At 40.1% G+C, this 18,299-nt stretch overlaps 1 protein-coding gene across 2 annotated transcripts in view; it reads left to right on the forward strand.

Annotated features, from left to right (window-relative positions):
* Window positions 1–18,299, forward strand: part of GPR158 (G protein-coupled receptor 158) — a 211,476-nt gene that overhangs the window by 134,972 nt on the left and 58,205 nt on the right. For both annotated transcript variants that reach the window (XM_076331723.1, XM_076331724.1), the window contains exon 6: window positions 14,511–14,620. In XM_076331723.1, the coding sequence (XP_076187838.1) occupies window positions 14,511–14,620 (110 nt within the window). The remainder of the gene's footprint in view (window positions 1–14,510; window positions 14,621–18,299) is intronic.

Below are 18,299 nucleotides of genomic sequence, written 5' to 3' on the forward strand. Positions count from 1 at the left end.
TTTTTTATGGTTTATCTGTTTCTTTTTGAAAAAGAGCCCATGTCAGACAATTAAGAATTCATCAATATGTTTACTTGTGCATTTGCCCATGCAGTTCTATGAAAACCAGAATGTATGCAAAGGCGGTATTTGGAAGATGAGATGTGCCTATTATCCCCTAGGGATTTTACTGTTGCTGATTTTTCAGGTGATGAGCAACAATACAAATCACTGAGGTGTCATGAATCTTGGTTTTCCAGAGGAGGAGAATTTATCACCCTTTGTTTCCCCCAGTCAATGATTTCACATTTTGCAACTCCCCTTTCATCTGACTCCTCTCTTTCCTGCACCATTGTACTTCAAACTTCTCACCAACTGCTTAATGACCCCACAGACTCTTTAAAGCTTTTCAAGTCCACACTCAATTTCCTGAAGATCTGCTCTGAGATCCATCCCTCCTACTTTCCACTTCCGTGCAGCATTTCCAAGGGGAGATTTCTGTTCTGATTTGTTGTTCTGTTTAGTTGGTTGCCACCTACACGTGTTGACGCTTTTGAAGACTCTTTCAGAGTTGAGTATGTTGTTCTTGTACTATTAAAGAAATATTCCTCCTGAGGTCTGTAAAAAAGAATTCTTCTCAGGCTTCTCTGAGTTCATCCAGCTATGTTGCTGATATATTGCTCAAGATTGCTTCTTGACAGATTGTATTCAACATGGCTAGTCTGAGATCATTGCTTTTCATTTTAATACTTCAGCATTTTTCTTCTGTAATGGAACTGACACCTGTCCATTCAGAACATAGCCCTCAATGGGCTAATGTCTGTGTCACTTTCACTGCCATCTTATTTCTGTGTTTCTGCATTCCCCGATGGTTACCTTAAAATTCATGAAACATACCTTGTTTTCTAGGCCCATTTCTTTCCTCAGTTGGATTCTCCTAAAGTTTTTTTTCCTTTGAGATCCCCAGTTTAAAATAGTAGTAAATATTAAGTTAGACTAAGTTGTTTTGAAGCCATTTCCAGGTTGTTCTCCTCTGTAGTATTTCAGAGTTGAAGGATGGGCTTTACATGGTCTGCCAGGTTGCTAGCTGCATGTGAACTGTAGAAAAGTCTTTCTTATCTGAGAAGGAGAGAGTGCTGAGAGTGCTGAGAACTGTGAGTAAAACTTCGGAGCAGTAATTTGTGGTGCAGGGATTTTTTAAATTGATTTTAACTTTGAACATCGCATTTTACCCTTAGGCTCCCTTTATAGCCTGCGTAAGAATAGTAGGCACCTCTGGACGGCAGTGCTCGTAATCCACCTTAGGTGCCTGTAGAAGGACGATGCGAGTTGCCCTCTGCCTATGATGCTCCCCATTGAATACAGAGGGAGCTTCGGCTGCCTGTCTTGGACTTAGGCGTTTCACTTGTCTTCCCTAGCTCAGGTGTGTAGAAGCTCCACTCCAGATTTCTGTTCCCTATAGAATTATAGGGATTGTAGTATAAAATCATACTAATTGAATGTGGTGAAGGAGAGTGAATATAGAGAATATGACTTTCTCACATACCGTGTGATGGAGTATTTTGTGGCTCATGGAGATGCCATGCAAACCCTTTTGCACTAAAAGTCTATTTCAGGGTTGCTTAGGGTTGAAGGAGACTGAACTTGATGAAGTTCTGTGTTGCTTTTCATAAAGAAGAAAACATTGCAACAGATATACTTAAATTGAATTATGCTGCTATTTTGGAGTCAATGTGCTGTAGAATTGGTATGAAAAGCAACTCACTTTTGAAAGAGAATCATGATTTTGCAGGCAAAAAAGAAATCACAAGGAAAGCGCCATATCTATTTCTGTATATAAATGTACAGATACATAAATATTCATACAAGCAAGTGATTAATTTTATATGTACAAACACACACATACATGCACATCAACTGGAGAAGGGATTAGGAAATGTCTGTGTATGTAGAACTTACACTCAAAAAAAAGGTTTGATGTTTTATTTATAACTATCCCCTCATATGCACATGCATACCCATAAACACAGAATCAAATTCTGCAGCACCATAGTATCAATATATATCTATAGTCTATAGGATCTCGAAGTTTGTGAAAGCATTCATTTTTGCACCACCCAAGTATCTATTCTGTATGGCTTTTATTTATTTAAGAATATTTTCCTCCTCTGAAGCTCCATGACAGGTGGAGATGTAGAGCTCATGTCTCCTGATATCTATTTGTTCGCCTTAACACAAGAACTTGAAAGGCTGGTGAGTCAGACTTCTCCAGTTAAGGGTTAAGTGTGCTGGTTAAAGTCCATGAGAGGTAGGAAATCCTATCTGTAGAAGACTAAAAATGTTATTGATGAATTGATCTGGCAGTATCTTGCACGTGCATGGCAAGGAATGTAAGGGCCCAGCTACCTCTGAATTCAAATTCAGATGCCAAGAGCTGGGAGCTCCTACCTGAAAGAGATGCTTTTCTAAAGAGTCTTCAACTCCCAGCACTTCTTAGGTAGCAAAAGCAGTGGTCAGAAATGGGCTGGATCCTTTACAAACCTAGACGAATGGCAGCTCTCGTGACAACAAATGTGCAGTAGCAGAATTTATTTCTAGTATGTTTTCAATGGCTGACTGACAATGAAAATAGGAAGACAGAAATTGTGCTGTAGTCTTCATTTGCCTGCACCTTTGAACCTAAATGCAGTGAGGAAGTAAGAAGCATGTTTCCTTGAAAATGCTCTGTCTATAGTCCTTCCAGTAACCTCAGCTGTTCTCTAATTATAGAGGTGATTGAGTTTTTTCTTTTCCGTCCATGCTTAAGAACCAGAATGGCAGAAATACATCACAGAATATAAGTTCTGTGAAGAGAAAGTTGCTAATGAAAATCTGGAAGCAAAGGGTTGTCTTAGGAACATACAAGAAGAAAGGTCTCCTCCTTCACTGTGATCAGTCCCCTGCTCTTCCAGGCAACCATGGTAGTAATCCCACTCATACATTTATCACGTTCACTTCTCCTTTATTAGGCCATTATCGAATTACTGCTTTGCAGCATCCCTGAGCCACCTGTAGGTAAGTACTGACTTACCGATGGATGTGTCTGTGTTTCCAGAGAAGAGGACCCCTAGTGCATGTGCCTACGCTCTGCACAGAGGAGGGCTGGTTCTGCAGGCTGCTCTGCTCCAGTGCTGCAGAGGAGTGGAGCTGATTTATGCTGTTCTTTAAAAATCACCTAGAGATCATATGTGACTGAGAGAAAATCTCTGAAGAGCCTGATCGCTTTGAATCTAGAAATGTCTTTTTCTAAATTTCTTTTCATTTCTCAGTCATAATAATTTATCAGTATCTGATCAACACTGGATAAATATTTTTCTTGTCTGGATTTATATTAAAAAATAATTTTCTTCTGACTAGAACCAAAGCTTATGAGCACTCTGGCCATCTTAGCCAAGAAAACTGTTCACAATCTTCTGGAAGGGAACACCTTCATATCCGTGTGATATGAGAACTATAAGAATGTCAGTAGGAAGAGAAATAGTGTTTCTTTCCTATTTCTATAGTTTCCACTATGGAGTGAATTTTGAGTTTGCAGCTGCGGCTGGTTTATTCTGGACTTTGTTAATTACCCATAATTAATTAATTATATTAATGACATAATTTGTTTAGTATGGTTAATATAGATTTAAGACCAGTGGGATCATAGATCATGTCATCAGAGTATGTCACTCATTTTCACAATTCACCCAATTACCTCTCTATTGAAGCCAATAGCTTCAATTTACCTAAAGCAGATTTCCCAGACAGGCATCCGTTCGTGATTTGGGAACATTACAAGGTGGAGTGTTCCCACCACTTCCGCGGGAGGTTTGTCACACCGTAGCCTTTGGCTTGTCCCCACTGCTGTTGTTGCTACAGGCACATAAGCTGAAAATGAAAAGTCAATAGTTCCAGCAGTGATGTCTGCAGTAAACTAATCAGCGCTGGCTGGATTGAGATGTCCGGCTGGTGTTTTGTGGAGAGAGGTTTTCTAAATTACTGGTTGTCAAAATAAATACCGACAAGAACTTTCCTGCGGAGGGTAACAGCCAGTTCTGTGTCCTACTCTTTGCTGTGGTTTAACAGGGTATTTCAAAGACCTGCTCTGTCCCTATTGTCTTTTCCAAGTAACCATCTTAAAATTCCTACCTTGGCTCTTGAACCTGCTTAACGTGTAGTTCAGAGAGAGCATGCAGCCAGGAAGGAGGTATTCCTGAAGAACCTAAACCATCGGGTAGTTTTTCTTTCACAAACTTGGTGTTAAATACTCCACTGGCTTTGTTAGATTAAGACGAGGAGATAAGGTATTTTTGGAACTCTAAATAGCTGCATGTTTTCTTTTTCCCAGGTAGAAGTCACTATTTGAAAATACTCACATAAAACCCTTCTCTGCACTGTATATTTGTAGGGATTTCAGCCATATTGTAATGAAATACAAAAATCTATGTGAGTGTTTTATGACCTGTGTCTTGCATTAAGTATACTTGGCAAGTTGCTCTGAATAATTTAGTCTATTATGTCTTGATTTAGCTGCAGCTCTTGCAAGATTTATTTTAATATAGACTACTTTACCATTATGTTTTTAAAAGGTTCCTTTTTCTTAAAATCACAGACATGGTCTTAAAATGAATTGGTAGATTTTCCTTGTTTTTAATAAAATATTGTATTGCATAGTGCCCTTCTTTATTCATAAAATGAAACTAGCATATTCTTAACCCTGTTGTTAAAATGTGTCAAGTATTTGGCAAATAACTGGGCTGAACAGATGTCTATCTTTTTCATTTGAAATGTTTCAGCCCTTGAAAATGATTACTTTTCTGCTTCTTGGGTGACCACATCTTTGTTAAGAAAAGATGATAATAGTGCATCCAGTAAGAAATTTTGTTGGTTTTTCCACATATGGAGTAGATAAACTAGGACATTCAGTTGGATGCTGTCATCCACCCAAGTGGCATGTCACACTGAAGAAAATGTATTTGAACAGATAAAGAAATAGTTGGATTATAGAAGTTAACTGGTGGAGGAAGCAAATATTTCAGAAGATATTTTGACTTTACAACTTCCTTTGTTTTTCCGCTTTCACAATTTTGCATTGGTGTAAACAATTTTTGAAATGTGCCTATGCATACATACCTGTTGCCTAGATAAAACGTTCTGATGAAATTACTTCTATTAATTTTGAATTATGTTTTTTGAATGAAACCATGAAAATAGAAGCATTGAATGGGTAAGGAGCTCAGCTTCTCCTCTACACTTCACTTGTGCTTCTTTTCTCATCCTTAGCGTGCATGTGGCTGGAGCCCTGAATGTCCCACCTGCTTATCTTTGCTTTTAGTATTGCTGTTGACAGAGCATGTCTAATAATCTCCACTCAAAACCTGACCATTTGCTTGATCGGGAAACCCACATTTTCACATATATTTCAATATTTAACTGGAAAGTAATCCAAGGCCTTTGTGTATAAGTTTAGGAAGAAGAAACATCAAACAAAAGAGTACAGAGTGTCAATGTGATCTACACTGCTCTTAACACTTGCAGCTCTTTTTGAAGACAGGGAGACAGATATTTTTTAAATATTTGGGTAGTTGCCTTTTAGTGAAGTCAAAGGTTCCTAACTCCCTGGCTAGCTCCTACGTATCTTTAAAATCAGATCAATGACTATACATTAATTTTGTGCTTCGAGGCTGCAGCTGGTAGCCTACATGAGTCAGGAAAGACATTTTTCCCCAGTGCACGGTTAGCTACATGGATTCTGGTGGGCTTTAAATTTTCAAACACAACAGTTGTTTCTGTTTTAAAAATCTTGTTTAAACGTATTTTAAACCTTCTGTGGTAATGTGTCGATTTCAGTGGAAACTTCTGACATCCAGCCAAGTCCACATCTGGCCAGCTTGAAGTCTCTGAACTGCTGAGATCAGCCAACTCTCAAGTCTTCAGGGACTGACTTCTGAGGCTGTTCAGGCTGCTGTTAGGGTAACTGTATTAAAGAATGTGAGGCTGTCAGAAGTGAGCCAATATATGTATGAGGGATACATACATACCAAAGACAGAGAAATAACTGGCACATCAAAGCGAATGGATAAGAAGATCCATTGGGCCAACCAAGCCCATTCCTGTTTGGATTACCTGAAGAGTATTTATTTGCTTCTTTTGCTTTACGGTGGTGGTTGAGCAGAAATACATTTGAATGAGACCAAGGAAAGAGTAGTATACAATTCAGACTTTATTTTCTCTTCTCTCTTAAGATGGGATGTGACTAGAGCTATTGTATAGATTTTTTTTTTCCAGTCTTGGGTTTTTCAGTGTTAGGTATTTTATTGATTGTGCTACACCTTGTCATGGTCTCAAGGGAACTTCTGAGCTTCAGACCTTCTCTCTGTCTTGTACTGGATGCTGCAGAAGCATCCAATAACTCACAGTGGTAAGGAAGACACCTTTCCTGGGCAAACATTTGCCCCCAAGAAATTGGATTTGCCACCTCCAGCAGCTCAGTGCCTAAGGGGCTTAGGTTGGGAGACTTAATACTTCCTGAATGACCATGTTTTACTGTTTTAGGATCACTACTCCCTGGGCCAGTGCCACTGAAATCTCTCTTCATATTTGAGAAGTTTACAGTTGAAGAGAAATAGTTTATTCTATTACAGTGAAAAGCTAGGTGTTAATTTCTGTGTTTGGAGATAGATACAGAGAACATACGTGATAACCTGTCTCTTGATTTAGCTTGGTTTCAAGGTGATTTCTGTTTCTCCTCAATTCCCCAGATGGTTCCCACAGCTGCCTGGGGAAGGGGTCTAGTCCTTTTGGTAATACTAGTTCTTATGCTTTTCTTTCACCAAAGAGGATACAGACTTAGTGTGTTGTCTTTCTTTGTATCCCCTTTCTCTTGTTGATTGTGAATTCACCCTTCGGGAACCCCACAACCCTTAGCATTTATAACAGATTCAGCCAGGGTGTCAATTTATGTCTCTCATAAGCTAAGGAAGTGTTTTCTGACAAGTTTTAGCCATTATTAGGAAAAAAACCTGGAATGCCCTTCTCTACTGTCTTGGTCTTGCTGGGCATAACACTTTTGTTGTGAACAAACCTGTTTACAGAGTGTAAGCATGTCTCTTTTTAAAGACATTGTGGATTATATGTTAACTTTTTATTACCTGACTTTAGAATACTATTCATTAGGCCAACGTAAATAGGAATAGTGAAGCTGGATCATTAGTAACTCTAAGTAGAGGCCAGAATTTATGGCAGATGAATGCATTTTCACGCCATGTGTTCAGGTCACTTATAAATGAATATTTCCAGAGCTGGTAGGATCTGTGACATATCACTTTTTCTCTTCAAATTGGAGGAAAGACATGACGGCATCTTGGAAGTCACGTGGACATTTATTTTCCACAAAATAACCTATTCAGAGATGCCCTGTCAAGCATTAGCTGAGATCTGCCTTATGAACAGGAAAAAAAAAGAGGGAAAATAAGTGAAGATGTATCAATAAAAAGGCATTCTAAGTATGCAGTCTTGTGTCAAACCAGAATGATCTTGAAGGTTCTGTTTGCTTAATCACTAGATAAATCTCTCAGGAGGCTAAATGAGGTCCACTGCAAAAAATACGTTCCATAAAGAGCTTTAGAGATCTGCTGTTACTGCCTGATGGGGATGAATCCAAAGTATAATAAAACTTAGTGATAGCAAAGCATTCTGATGAATCGAGGTCTAGAAGTCTGTCCGTGTATTTTACACCAGTGCTGGTGGTTATGCGCTTATACTGCATTGTGGACTTCCAAAACACTTTACAGGCAAGGCATCTCTCTGCTGAAATACAGCCAGAGGTTTGATATATGTTTTAAGACAGGTGATGGAAAAAACCTGTCTACAGTTTAAAGTATAGTGGGAGGGAAAAGAGGATTTCAGTAGGCAGAATTTCAAGCTGGACTTTGTGTGGGCGGCTAGGAAGAACTTGTCTTCTTTTATGAAGAAACCCAAAAGATTGTAAATGGCTGTAAGTATTTTGACTTTGACATACGTCTTACCTGAAATGCGTTGCCCCCAGCAGCAGAGTGCCTCCAACGCTGTGTACTGGGGAGTTGATTCAGTTCCAATTCAGAGGCAAGAATAAAACCTACTGTGGTTTCCTGCAGCAACTGTGTGCTTTATAGAGGCATTGAGCTAATGATCCAGCACAACTCTGCTTTAAAATTGTGAGATTTGCAAGGATAACAGGGTTTGATGGCACTGTGTGTTCATAGGCCTATTAGAGTAAAACGTTATGGCTTAAAAAGCACATGTGGTTTAAAAAAAAATGGGATGGAGATGGAAGGAAGTGTTCTTTTATAATTAGCCTAAGTATGTATTCAGCTGTTACCATACCTCTAAAATGTTTTGTGTAGTTGCACCGGAAATATTTGTTAGTAGTACAGGATAGGATAATGAGTTGTGCATTCACTAATATTTAAGCAGATGCTTTGAGCTGTGAATCATGTTTTGAACAGTGGTATGTGGTGCCCGTAGTGTACACAGGCTCATGAATGCCTTCATTCATGCCCATCTGGTAAGATGGCAGTCTGCCCACATACAAGTGGATTGGTCCCTTTTCTAGAAAGCATAGTGCCAGACTGTTAGGAGTTTGGATGACAAGCTTATCTAACATTGCAAACAGCATCTCTGTTGCGGGAAATCCCTTCTCAGTATTAGGACTGAAGCATTAATAGGAGACTTGATGTACTAGGTTACCCTGGAGGATATTTTTATGCGTTGAAAGAAACTTCTGAAACATGGCAGAAGAAAGAAGAGTGCCCATCTCAAAGCACAGCAGGATACCAAGAGGAAGCATCTGATGGCTTGTTCCTTAGCACAATTGCCTAGAGACAGTCCAAGACAGCTGTTGCAGTCAGGCAAGGGCAGATGGTGTTGGGCAGTGGAACAGATCGGATGGATCTCTTCACAATATCTCCTAGATGCTTCTTAATGGAATTAGCCCAAAAGGCATTATCTTAAATGGCTGCATCATGTCCTGCATTGAACTGTGCAGAGTACTTGGAGCAAATTCTGAAGTTAAATAAAAAGAGTAGGTAGTTTTCCTGTAAAGCTTCTTGGGTTAACTGGGCACAATTTTAAGAGAAATTTGGTTATTTGAAAATGAGAAAAAAAATTAATACTTTTGCACCGCTTTTGTCTAAAGTAGGTGACTTCCACCTCGGATCCATAAGCAGATGATGCTGATGCTCAAATTCTAAGCTCTGTGTCTTATTTCCATGTATGTAACATGGATAACATCCCTGCCCACGGCACTAGGAACTAGATGATCTTTAATGGTCCCTTCCAACCCAAACCGTTCCATGATTCTACAACTGAGGGCAGAAATAAGAAGAGTTCAAAAGTGAACACTGGGGTTTTTTGAGTTAAGGTCCTGCTCAAAATTTTTTATGTTTAGGTTTAGAATTTGTAGCTCTGACAGTTCCATGTATTTTTTTAAATATTTGTTCTTTGACATCTGATCTTTTGAGACATTATAGCATTACCCATTCCCTCTCACCATGGAGTACAGAAATTTGATGATTGAAAAGGAAAATGAGGTTTTGATCTATTCATGTGATTTTTATGGCTTAAGAATCGAAGTAAAAAGCAACTTGTCTTAAATACATTACAAAATTGTTAGAGCTGGCTACAGAGTGTTTGCCTTAGTCTTCCTAATGCAGATTATTAATTGACATATAGTGAAGCAACTTCCCTAAAATAAATCTGAAGTACCTTTCTAGTCAGTGGAGTTGCATATGTGAAGCCTTTAGGCCAAGATTCTGTCCAAGTAGCTGAAGTCCTGAACTTCTTCAAGGTTCTTCAGGGTACCTGCCTTTGTCCATGGGCTATCTATGGAACTTGCATTAGTAGGGCCGATTTACTAGACCCCTACAATGTAGGTGGAAATTATATGCCTGATTTAGGCAGAATCCCAGTCAATGCACCTTGGGGAACTGCCCAGTATTAATTAAAATATTTTCGTCTGGATCTGGTGCCCAAGGTGAAGGGCAAAATTAATCATTTTATAATGTGCACAGTAAAGTTAATCTGAAAAACAAAAGAATATTTTGTGTTGCACGGAATTATTGTTCACTATTAACATTATAGAGCTCTGATTTTTTTTTCTTTTAAAGATTCTTTCTAAATGCTGTGTATCTCTTAAGAAGCAATGGCGCTGAGGCTATAAAACTCATTATTTGCTCATTTTTTGTGAGGACGATGTCTGTTATGCTTTTGAACATTAAATTTTTCAATGTTAGTCTCTTTGCACTTTTTCTGTCCTACCTGTTCTGATAACAAAAATATGCCGTAGTGGGCGAGATGCCTGTATCGACTTTAGCCATTCTCTTTAGGCAGCATGTGTGCCTGTTCATCATGTCAGCTGAATAACTGAGCTGGCTGAACACTGCGTCAGCAAGCTAAGTCTCTCTTCCGTGTCTGTAATTCTCCAGCTCTAAACATACTTGACAGTTAGCTGGTGACCTTAGAAAGTCTTTTCATCTCTGACTCCACAAGTGGTAGCGTGACTACTGGGACAATGTTTTGGCAAGGGTAATAACAGCTTAAAACACGTTGAGGTTAAAAGCAAACGTCTGAATGCATTTGTCCACATGACACAGATGAGCCACAGTTTATGAAGTCTCACGCACAGCTGCAGTAACTGGTATGTGAACAGGCACTGTCTAACTTCTCTTCTTCTGGTTTCCAAATACTGTTTCCCCAGATCTTTGTTGTTTAAGGAATAGAAACTGATGTCTAGTATTTAAATGGATTTCAGGAGCTGGCAAAACAGAGGATATCACATTTCCTTATGTACAGTAAATAGGTTTTGTGATATCCATCAGCAAAAACTCTAAGCATTTTTAATGGGATTTATGCTGCTGTCATGGTCTAATGCATTAGAAAAGCAATAAGAGAGAATGAATTATTGTCAAATTTTTGGTGGGCAGAGTAGTCTTTTAGAACTGCAGAGGGATTCCCTTGTTCTCTTCAGAGCAGCCTGGGTATGTGGGTGAATCCTGTGCTCATCCTACACTCCTAGCTCAGAGCTCAGCAACCTATTGCTGCATATTGTTTGTCACTTTAAGGAAGGCTTATCTCTGGGAAGAAGAGTAGGGAATGGGGCTTTCGGTAACAAGAAGGTAGAAGAGGCTGATATGAAACAAAACCAAGACTTTTCTGTGTTATGTTTCTTTTTTTATTTGTTTTTTGGCTAGGGAGAGTAAGGGATGGAGTGCAGCAGCCATACTTTTCACCAGATATTCTTTGCAAGAATGTGATTCCACTAAGATGAAAAACTTGAGCATGGCTTTTGGTGTACTGAGCTTCCAGGGCAGTTTTTCTGTAGCCCCTTGGCTCCAATCCATTAAAGATTATTCAGCCTAAAAATTGTGCCCCTAAAATTCACTGTGATTATAAGACACTTAATGCTGACAAAAGCTTAGAGAGGGCAGTCAGCTGAACATCCCAGGGAGCCCTGATGGGAAGGACATACTCTTAGAAAAACCTTGTAGAAAGCCTAAGAAGCAAGCAAAACCTAAGTATAGCAATTCTTGCTGTTCAAAGCCTTGGTCCATGCCAGACCACATGCAAGTTATGGAAGAATAGGTAGGAATGGATGTTGGCCTTTAGGAGGGCATTACAACTATTCTCCATCATACAAACATAGGAAGAGACTTTCAAAAGACGCAAAAGAGAATCAAACTTGGATCAAGTCTTTGACAGCTTCCGCAATGTACTTGACCACTGGGTGAAGGAGTAGTTCCAATGTTTCTACACTGAAATGGGAGACCCCACCTGGAGTACTGCGTCCAGCTCTGGAGCCCTCAGCATAAGAAGGGCACAGACCTGTTGGAGCGGGTCCAGAGGAGGGTCACAAAAATGATCAGAGGGATGGAACACCTCTGCTATGAAGAAACACTGAGAGAGTTGGGGTTGTTCAGCCTAGAGAAGAGAAGATTTCGGGGAGACCTTCTTGCAGCCTATCAGTACTTAAAGGGGGTTTATAAAAAAGATGGCGGCGGATTTTTTAGCAGGGCCTGTTGCGACAGGACAAGGGGGAATGGCTTTAAACTAAAGGGGGGTAGATTTAGATTAGATCTAAGGAAGAAATTTTTTACGCTGAGGGTGGTGAAGCACTGGCACAGGTTGCCCTGAGAGGTGGTGGATGCCCCATCCCTGGAAACATTCCAGGTCAGGTTGGACGGGGCTCTGAGCAACCTGATCTAGTGGAAGATGTCCCTGCCCACGGCAGGGGGGTTGGACTAGATGACCTTTAAAGGTCCCTTCCAACCCAAACTATTCTATGATTCTATGAAATGAGAACAGTTTTTGCCAACAGAGCCTTGCCTCTGCAGCCTTCACGGTAAGCTGCCCATGACATGCCAGCTCACACCATGGTGCATTGGAAGTGGTGTTTTCTTGGTCGATAGCTAGCCAAATGCCTCAGCTGCTCATACAAATGGTTCAATGCAAATCAATGAGATTTTCTAGACACAAGCAGTTAATATTTCAACAAGCAACTGCAGATAAAATTGCTGTGTCAGATTTCATGGCAAAGAGAGCTGTTGCTCTTGTTCAGAAAATGCTGTGCCTGGAAAGTTTTCAGACCTTCCCATTTCAGTCATCTGAAAAATTCTGCTTTCAGATCAACTTTGAAATGTTTGGAGTCTCTGCATGCCAGTCTTTTTTGGCATTGTTTTTCTAGCTTGGAAGAATCAAAGATGAAACAGGGTGTTTTCTACCCCCTGGCAAACCTCAGGAGGCAGGTTACTGCTACAGACTTTGCTCTGGTTCTGTAACTGTCCTGATGTGTATAACTGTGTATTAGGATAAGAGGTCACTACTATCATTCAGGTCTTTCTGAGAACCTTCTTGCAGGATGATCTATTTACACAAGCATGTTCATGCGTGTGTGGATGCATTTTGGTTTTCCAGCTGATTTTCCAAGGAGAAGTGGGCCTTTTGCTGCACAGTGTTCCCTTCCCTTCATGCAGAATTTGTCAGATTCCCAGAAAATGTCTACCTTGAAACATGTCAGTCCAATAACAGTGAAAAAAGCAGATTAAATTTTGCACCATGGTTTGATTCAACAAACCATATTTTTTAAAGAAATAACTTGATTCTGCTGTAAAAAAACATGCCGGCAAAGCACAGCAGCTTCTTCCGTCTCTCTCAGCCCACATGTCTGCCATTTTTGCCCCCACTCTCCTAAATATGTCTATGTCACCCAAAGGACGTAGTCCTGGGCTTTTGGCCAATATCCTGGGCTTGAATTCCCACATAGAAAATCATTTACTTAGGAAAATAATATCATGTGGCAGCCGGTAGGCACAATACTACCTCTGCTGCCAGAATGTACCGACTCTAAATGAAGCTGTGGCAGATGGCCTGAAATGTTTCAGTGCTTTCTTTCTCTAGACCAGGATTACCCAATTAATTTGTACTACAGTGCATTGGGTTGTTTTACCAGGTTCTCATCAGACGGGTGGGATGCACTGGATCTAGCTTTGCTGGACCAAGCAGGGTCTGCAGGTGGGGTAAGGGCAGTGTACAGCCGAATCCCTGGGACAGCAGGCTCCTGGTGGGGCCGGGTGAGTGGGAAGAAATATGGGATCATCCCTCAGGACAGCAGGGACAATGTCTGTTGGAACGAGAAGAAATGGACTCCTGGTTCGGATTGTGACTGAGTCCACCATTTGAGCAGCCCTGTTTTAAATAAGGGTGGCATTTTACTTGGTAATGATGCTTTTATGCGCACTATATCTGCAAAAGTAGCTTTATGTTACTGTTTATTGAGTGTTGTCCTCATGCGTGGTACTTGGTAGGTAGAGCAAAAGGTCAGTAGAACCTTTCTGTTGTCGTGATTAGAGAAATCCGTAAGTGAACAAAAAGGTTATTTTTGTTAAGAAAGTGATGATGCATAGGGAGATTTGGTATAGCTTAGGGAAAATAATATGAGGAAGAATAAGAAAGAGTCAAATATGACATCGAGATTTTGCGGGGTTGGACAGAGAGAGGCTAGTGCAATCATTTTTTAGTGTGGCAGAATAGTTGGCAGAGAAAAAGAGCAGCTATCGTTTTGCTAGGTTTATTAGAAGGAGTGACTTTGAAGTGTAACCTCGTAAATACACTCCATCAAACCAGAATTAGGCCATATTACTGGAATAGCTCAAGGAACATGTCCTTGTCTGTTCTATCCTCTTCTCTGGGTACGTGTTTTCACTCGGTTAAGAAAAGTTAGTGGAACTGCATTTAAAAGTGTTGTCACTTCACAGTCTGTCACAGGGCTTTTGCCAGCTCCCTTCATAAGGAGTTGGTGCCTAGAACTGTGCCAGCTGGTTGATCTGATCATCCCATCACTTTACTAGAAAATCTAAATATACAGCAGTACGAGCTGAAATATGTCTGCTGTCCTGTTTTGCAACTGTTCTGCATTTGAATGAAGAACTACTTTTGCAGTAAAGCGGTACTGAAGCTCTCTCTATCTTTCTGTTCTATAGGTTGTCATTTTGTATTTTGAGCCAAGTGTATTTCGCTGTGTTCTCCTAAGATGGGTTCGTCTTCTGGGCTTTGCTACTGTTTATGGAACTGTGACGCTCAAGCTGCACAGGTATTTCACATATTATTAATTTCCATCTCTCTGGGAGTATGCGCAATCTCTGTGGGTACTTGGAAGAGCTGCAAATATTATCATAAAGAAGCGCTGTTTCTGATTTTTAAAACCACTGTGTATTTCTCCTCACTATTCCTGCTCAAATTATATGCTACTAATCCCAATAGAGAACTATGGATGCAGACAGGATTTGATGAAAAATACATGTCAGCTGTAAAACTGTGCAAGAACCCCTTTTTACAGAAGGTGAATGTATTTTACTTGGATATAGGAAAATACAGAAGTGTTCACAGAGTGTTCAAACGTGTTCAAAAGTTTCCCTGTAAAGTGTTCATAGAGAGATTCTTTCTAAGTGTTTAGATACAGCGATGGTGGGTAAAACAATACACTATAGTGTATATACTTTGTTTTCTTATGGCTCAGAAGTCAAGGGCTGCTTTCTTCAGGCAATCACAGCAGACAGGCTGCACACTCATGAGCATCAGTGCCTGCCAGCAAAAATGTGTGGGAAATTCTGGGTTCCACAGGGTTGGCAGTGCATTCATGTGCGATTCAGACATTAAGATTCAGAGACCCAACTTCAAGTTCCACTTCTACAGTCCCCTTTAAAATTGAAGCCTTTTCTGGCTATGCTTGATAAAATCCTAATGCTTTTTCCTCTCTAAACTTTAGTGAAAAAACTTACTGATGCATTCTGTAAGTATTTTTATTGAAGCAAAGAGAAGTGCAGTATGTGTTTATTGGTACTTAGACATCTTGGATGAAGTAGGCTTGCTCTTCTTTTTATCTTAGTTTCATTACGGTGTTGGCATGTTAGATAAGGGAAGTTTGATATTATGCTGGTAAACTGAATGAGGACTGCTAATATCTCATGTTTCATGTTGCACTATTGGCTTGTCACGTTTTAGGTGGAAAACCTGGCTTTCCCATTGAAATAGACCCTCTTCTTGCAGCTCCCTCTCATTTGTGTCCCTGGTTACAAGTGTACACTTTGGCTGGTAAACTCTTGACTGTATAGTGCTACGTCTGGCTACATCTTCACGTTGAAATTCATCCAGAAAATCCCATACCCTCAGGGTATTGAACTATTTCTGGGGTTGAACAATTTCTGATGCAAAAAGAATAACAACTAGAGCACTATAGAAAAGATGTAACAGAACTGGTGATTTTTCTTGGGTGGTTTGTTATCTATAGCTCAGATACATAGAGAAACAGACTAAGACTACGGAAGACTCACATCATCGTTGCAGTTCTGCTACCCTAACGGGTTGTTTATATGATTTTACATGGTGTGAGGAAGCAGTATCCTGACAGGGCAGATGATCTTCCATTCATATGAAGTGAGGACAGGCTGCAAAACTGGGCAGAAAATCTTCCACTTCTGCTTTGCTCATTCAGCTGTTTGGTGTTACTTGGCACCTGTGCTGGCAGGCTCAGCAAACAGGACCAAGACTAAACAGGAAACCAAGAATGAACTACATCCTCATCCTTGATCAGCACAATACAATGAAGGCTAGCAGCAGACTGGACTGTATCAACAGGACCCCAGCCAGAAGATTGAGGGAAGTGATTATTCTCCTTTACTCGGCATGCCTTAGGCCATATCCACAATGCTGTGTCCAATTTTGGACTCTCCCAAGACATCAGTGAACTTGAGTGAGTTCAGTGAAAGGCCATCAAGATGGTCAGGGCTTGGAGCACTTGCCCTGCAAGGAGAGGTTGAGGGAAAAGAACTTGTTCAGCCTGCAGAAGAGATGGTGTTGGAGGGACCTAGCAGCAGCTATCCGACACCTACAGGGAGGTTACTGAGAAGATGGAGCCATGCTCTTTACAGTAATGTATACTGGGAGAACAAAAGACAATGACAAATTAAAATGGGAGACTGCAACTTTATACAATGTAAATTAGCATCAGGGTCAATGTTATACAAGGAAAACGTTTTCACTATCAGGGTAATTAAGCAGTGGAGTGGGTTGCCCGTGAGGTTGTGAATTTCCATCCTTGGAGGTTTTCAAAACCCAACTGGATAAAGCCCTGCGCAGCCTGGTCTGGATTCAGTGTTAAGCCTTCTCTGAGCACTGGGTGACCTTATGAGGTAATTCCAACCTGAGTAATTCTACATTTCTTTGTGAAACATGAAGAGAAAAAAAAAAACCTATTTTGTATATTAATCTAGAATTACTTTCTCTAGGAATCTATCTTTGTTTTCCACCCAGGTTTCCTGACCATTCATTTCCTACATTCATGATATTGTGGTCTTTTTTTAGTAGTGAATATTTCAGTCAGGGAGTGTGCCTTGCAAAAGACTGGGTCAAGTTAGATATATGTTTTATTATATATATTTGCAACAGTTATGCTAATTAAGAATAATACGCTAGTAGAAATTTGGTAGAAATTTCCGGCAGATCTAATTTAATCCACAGTCATTGCAGGGTTGAAGAATGGCTTACTGCAGACACCACAAATACTCACGAGAAGCACTGGTTCCCTCCTGCAGGTAGCCTGTGTCTTGCCTGGGGGAAGAACTGATTGCTAGCAAGAAACTTGTGATTTTTCTAAGTTTAATGGGAAAACCAATATTGTGTAAAACAGCTATTAATGATAACCAGAAAGTCTAAAGCAGTATTTCTCAACAAATGAGGTGTTTTGAATAGCGCTGGAGCATGAAGGTTATCCAAAGCCAGGTAGGAGGCACTGGAAACACTTGTTTTCTTGGTGGCTTTTTTTTCCCTTAGTTCCCCACTTCCCGAGGAGGTCTTTGAGGTTTCGTTAGGGTCAAGCATCAAGGAGAAATCAGAAAAGTAGCCAAAAGCAGATGCTTAAGGAAAAGTAAAAGAACAGGGACGTCATGTACTGATTCATTCTTTGAACACCCGTCTCAGTCAATTTCTACAGTGCCTCATCTTAAATTGCCTCTTTCTTATTCACTGTGCATTTTTAAAATAATGAGCTGATGTTTATGGGGGTGGAAGGATGAGGGTAAGGAAATGAGCTTAACTTAAGAAATCTAGCTGTAGAGCCGTGAACATAAAACTCAGTACTTTCCTCAACAATGAATTCTTCAAAGTAATTCTCACAAGAAATAATGATGTTTCAAATTTAACCTTTTGGGTTTAAAAGAGCTGCTGATGCTGCATCTTTCAGTATATTTCTGTGACTGAAGACACTCTGTGTCCTTTTTCAAGCCCTGTATTTTATGAACAGGCTACCTCATTATTTTTAATATTTTGTGAATTTCTACCATCTTGGTGTCAGGATTAATACACAATCCTTAATTCTGGATTAAAGCATAAGCATGGAAGAAAGCTGTAGGTATATACATATAGACATATGTATATGTGTGTGTGTGTGTATACACAGGATAGCTTACAGACATTTTAGGAGAATGAAACCCAGGAATGAGGTCTCTAGTTGGTGGGAGTATACATTTCTTACATTACTAAGAGAAAAAGAGGAGAGTGTGGAAGTGAGGAGAATGAGAAGGTATGGAGAAGGTCATGTTCCAGATATGGAAAACAAGACAATGACACACAATGGCTTTTTTGTAAGCAGTGATGGTGGGATGGGCGTGTTCTGGGGGGACAAGAAGATGTTAACCCTATGGGGCAATTCTGCACTTCATCTAAATGCTGTGCTAAGATTACATTGCCATGCCTTGCCATCTGGTACAGTAGGA

This window comes from Aptenodytes patagonicus, chromosome 2 (genome assembly GCF_965638725.1).
Source record: "Aptenodytes patagonicus chromosome 2, bAptPat1.pri.cur, whole genome shotgun sequence".
Classification (NCBI taxonomy): Eukaryota; Metazoa; Chordata; class Aves; order Sphenisciformes; family Spheniscidae; genus Aptenodytes; species Aptenodytes patagonicus.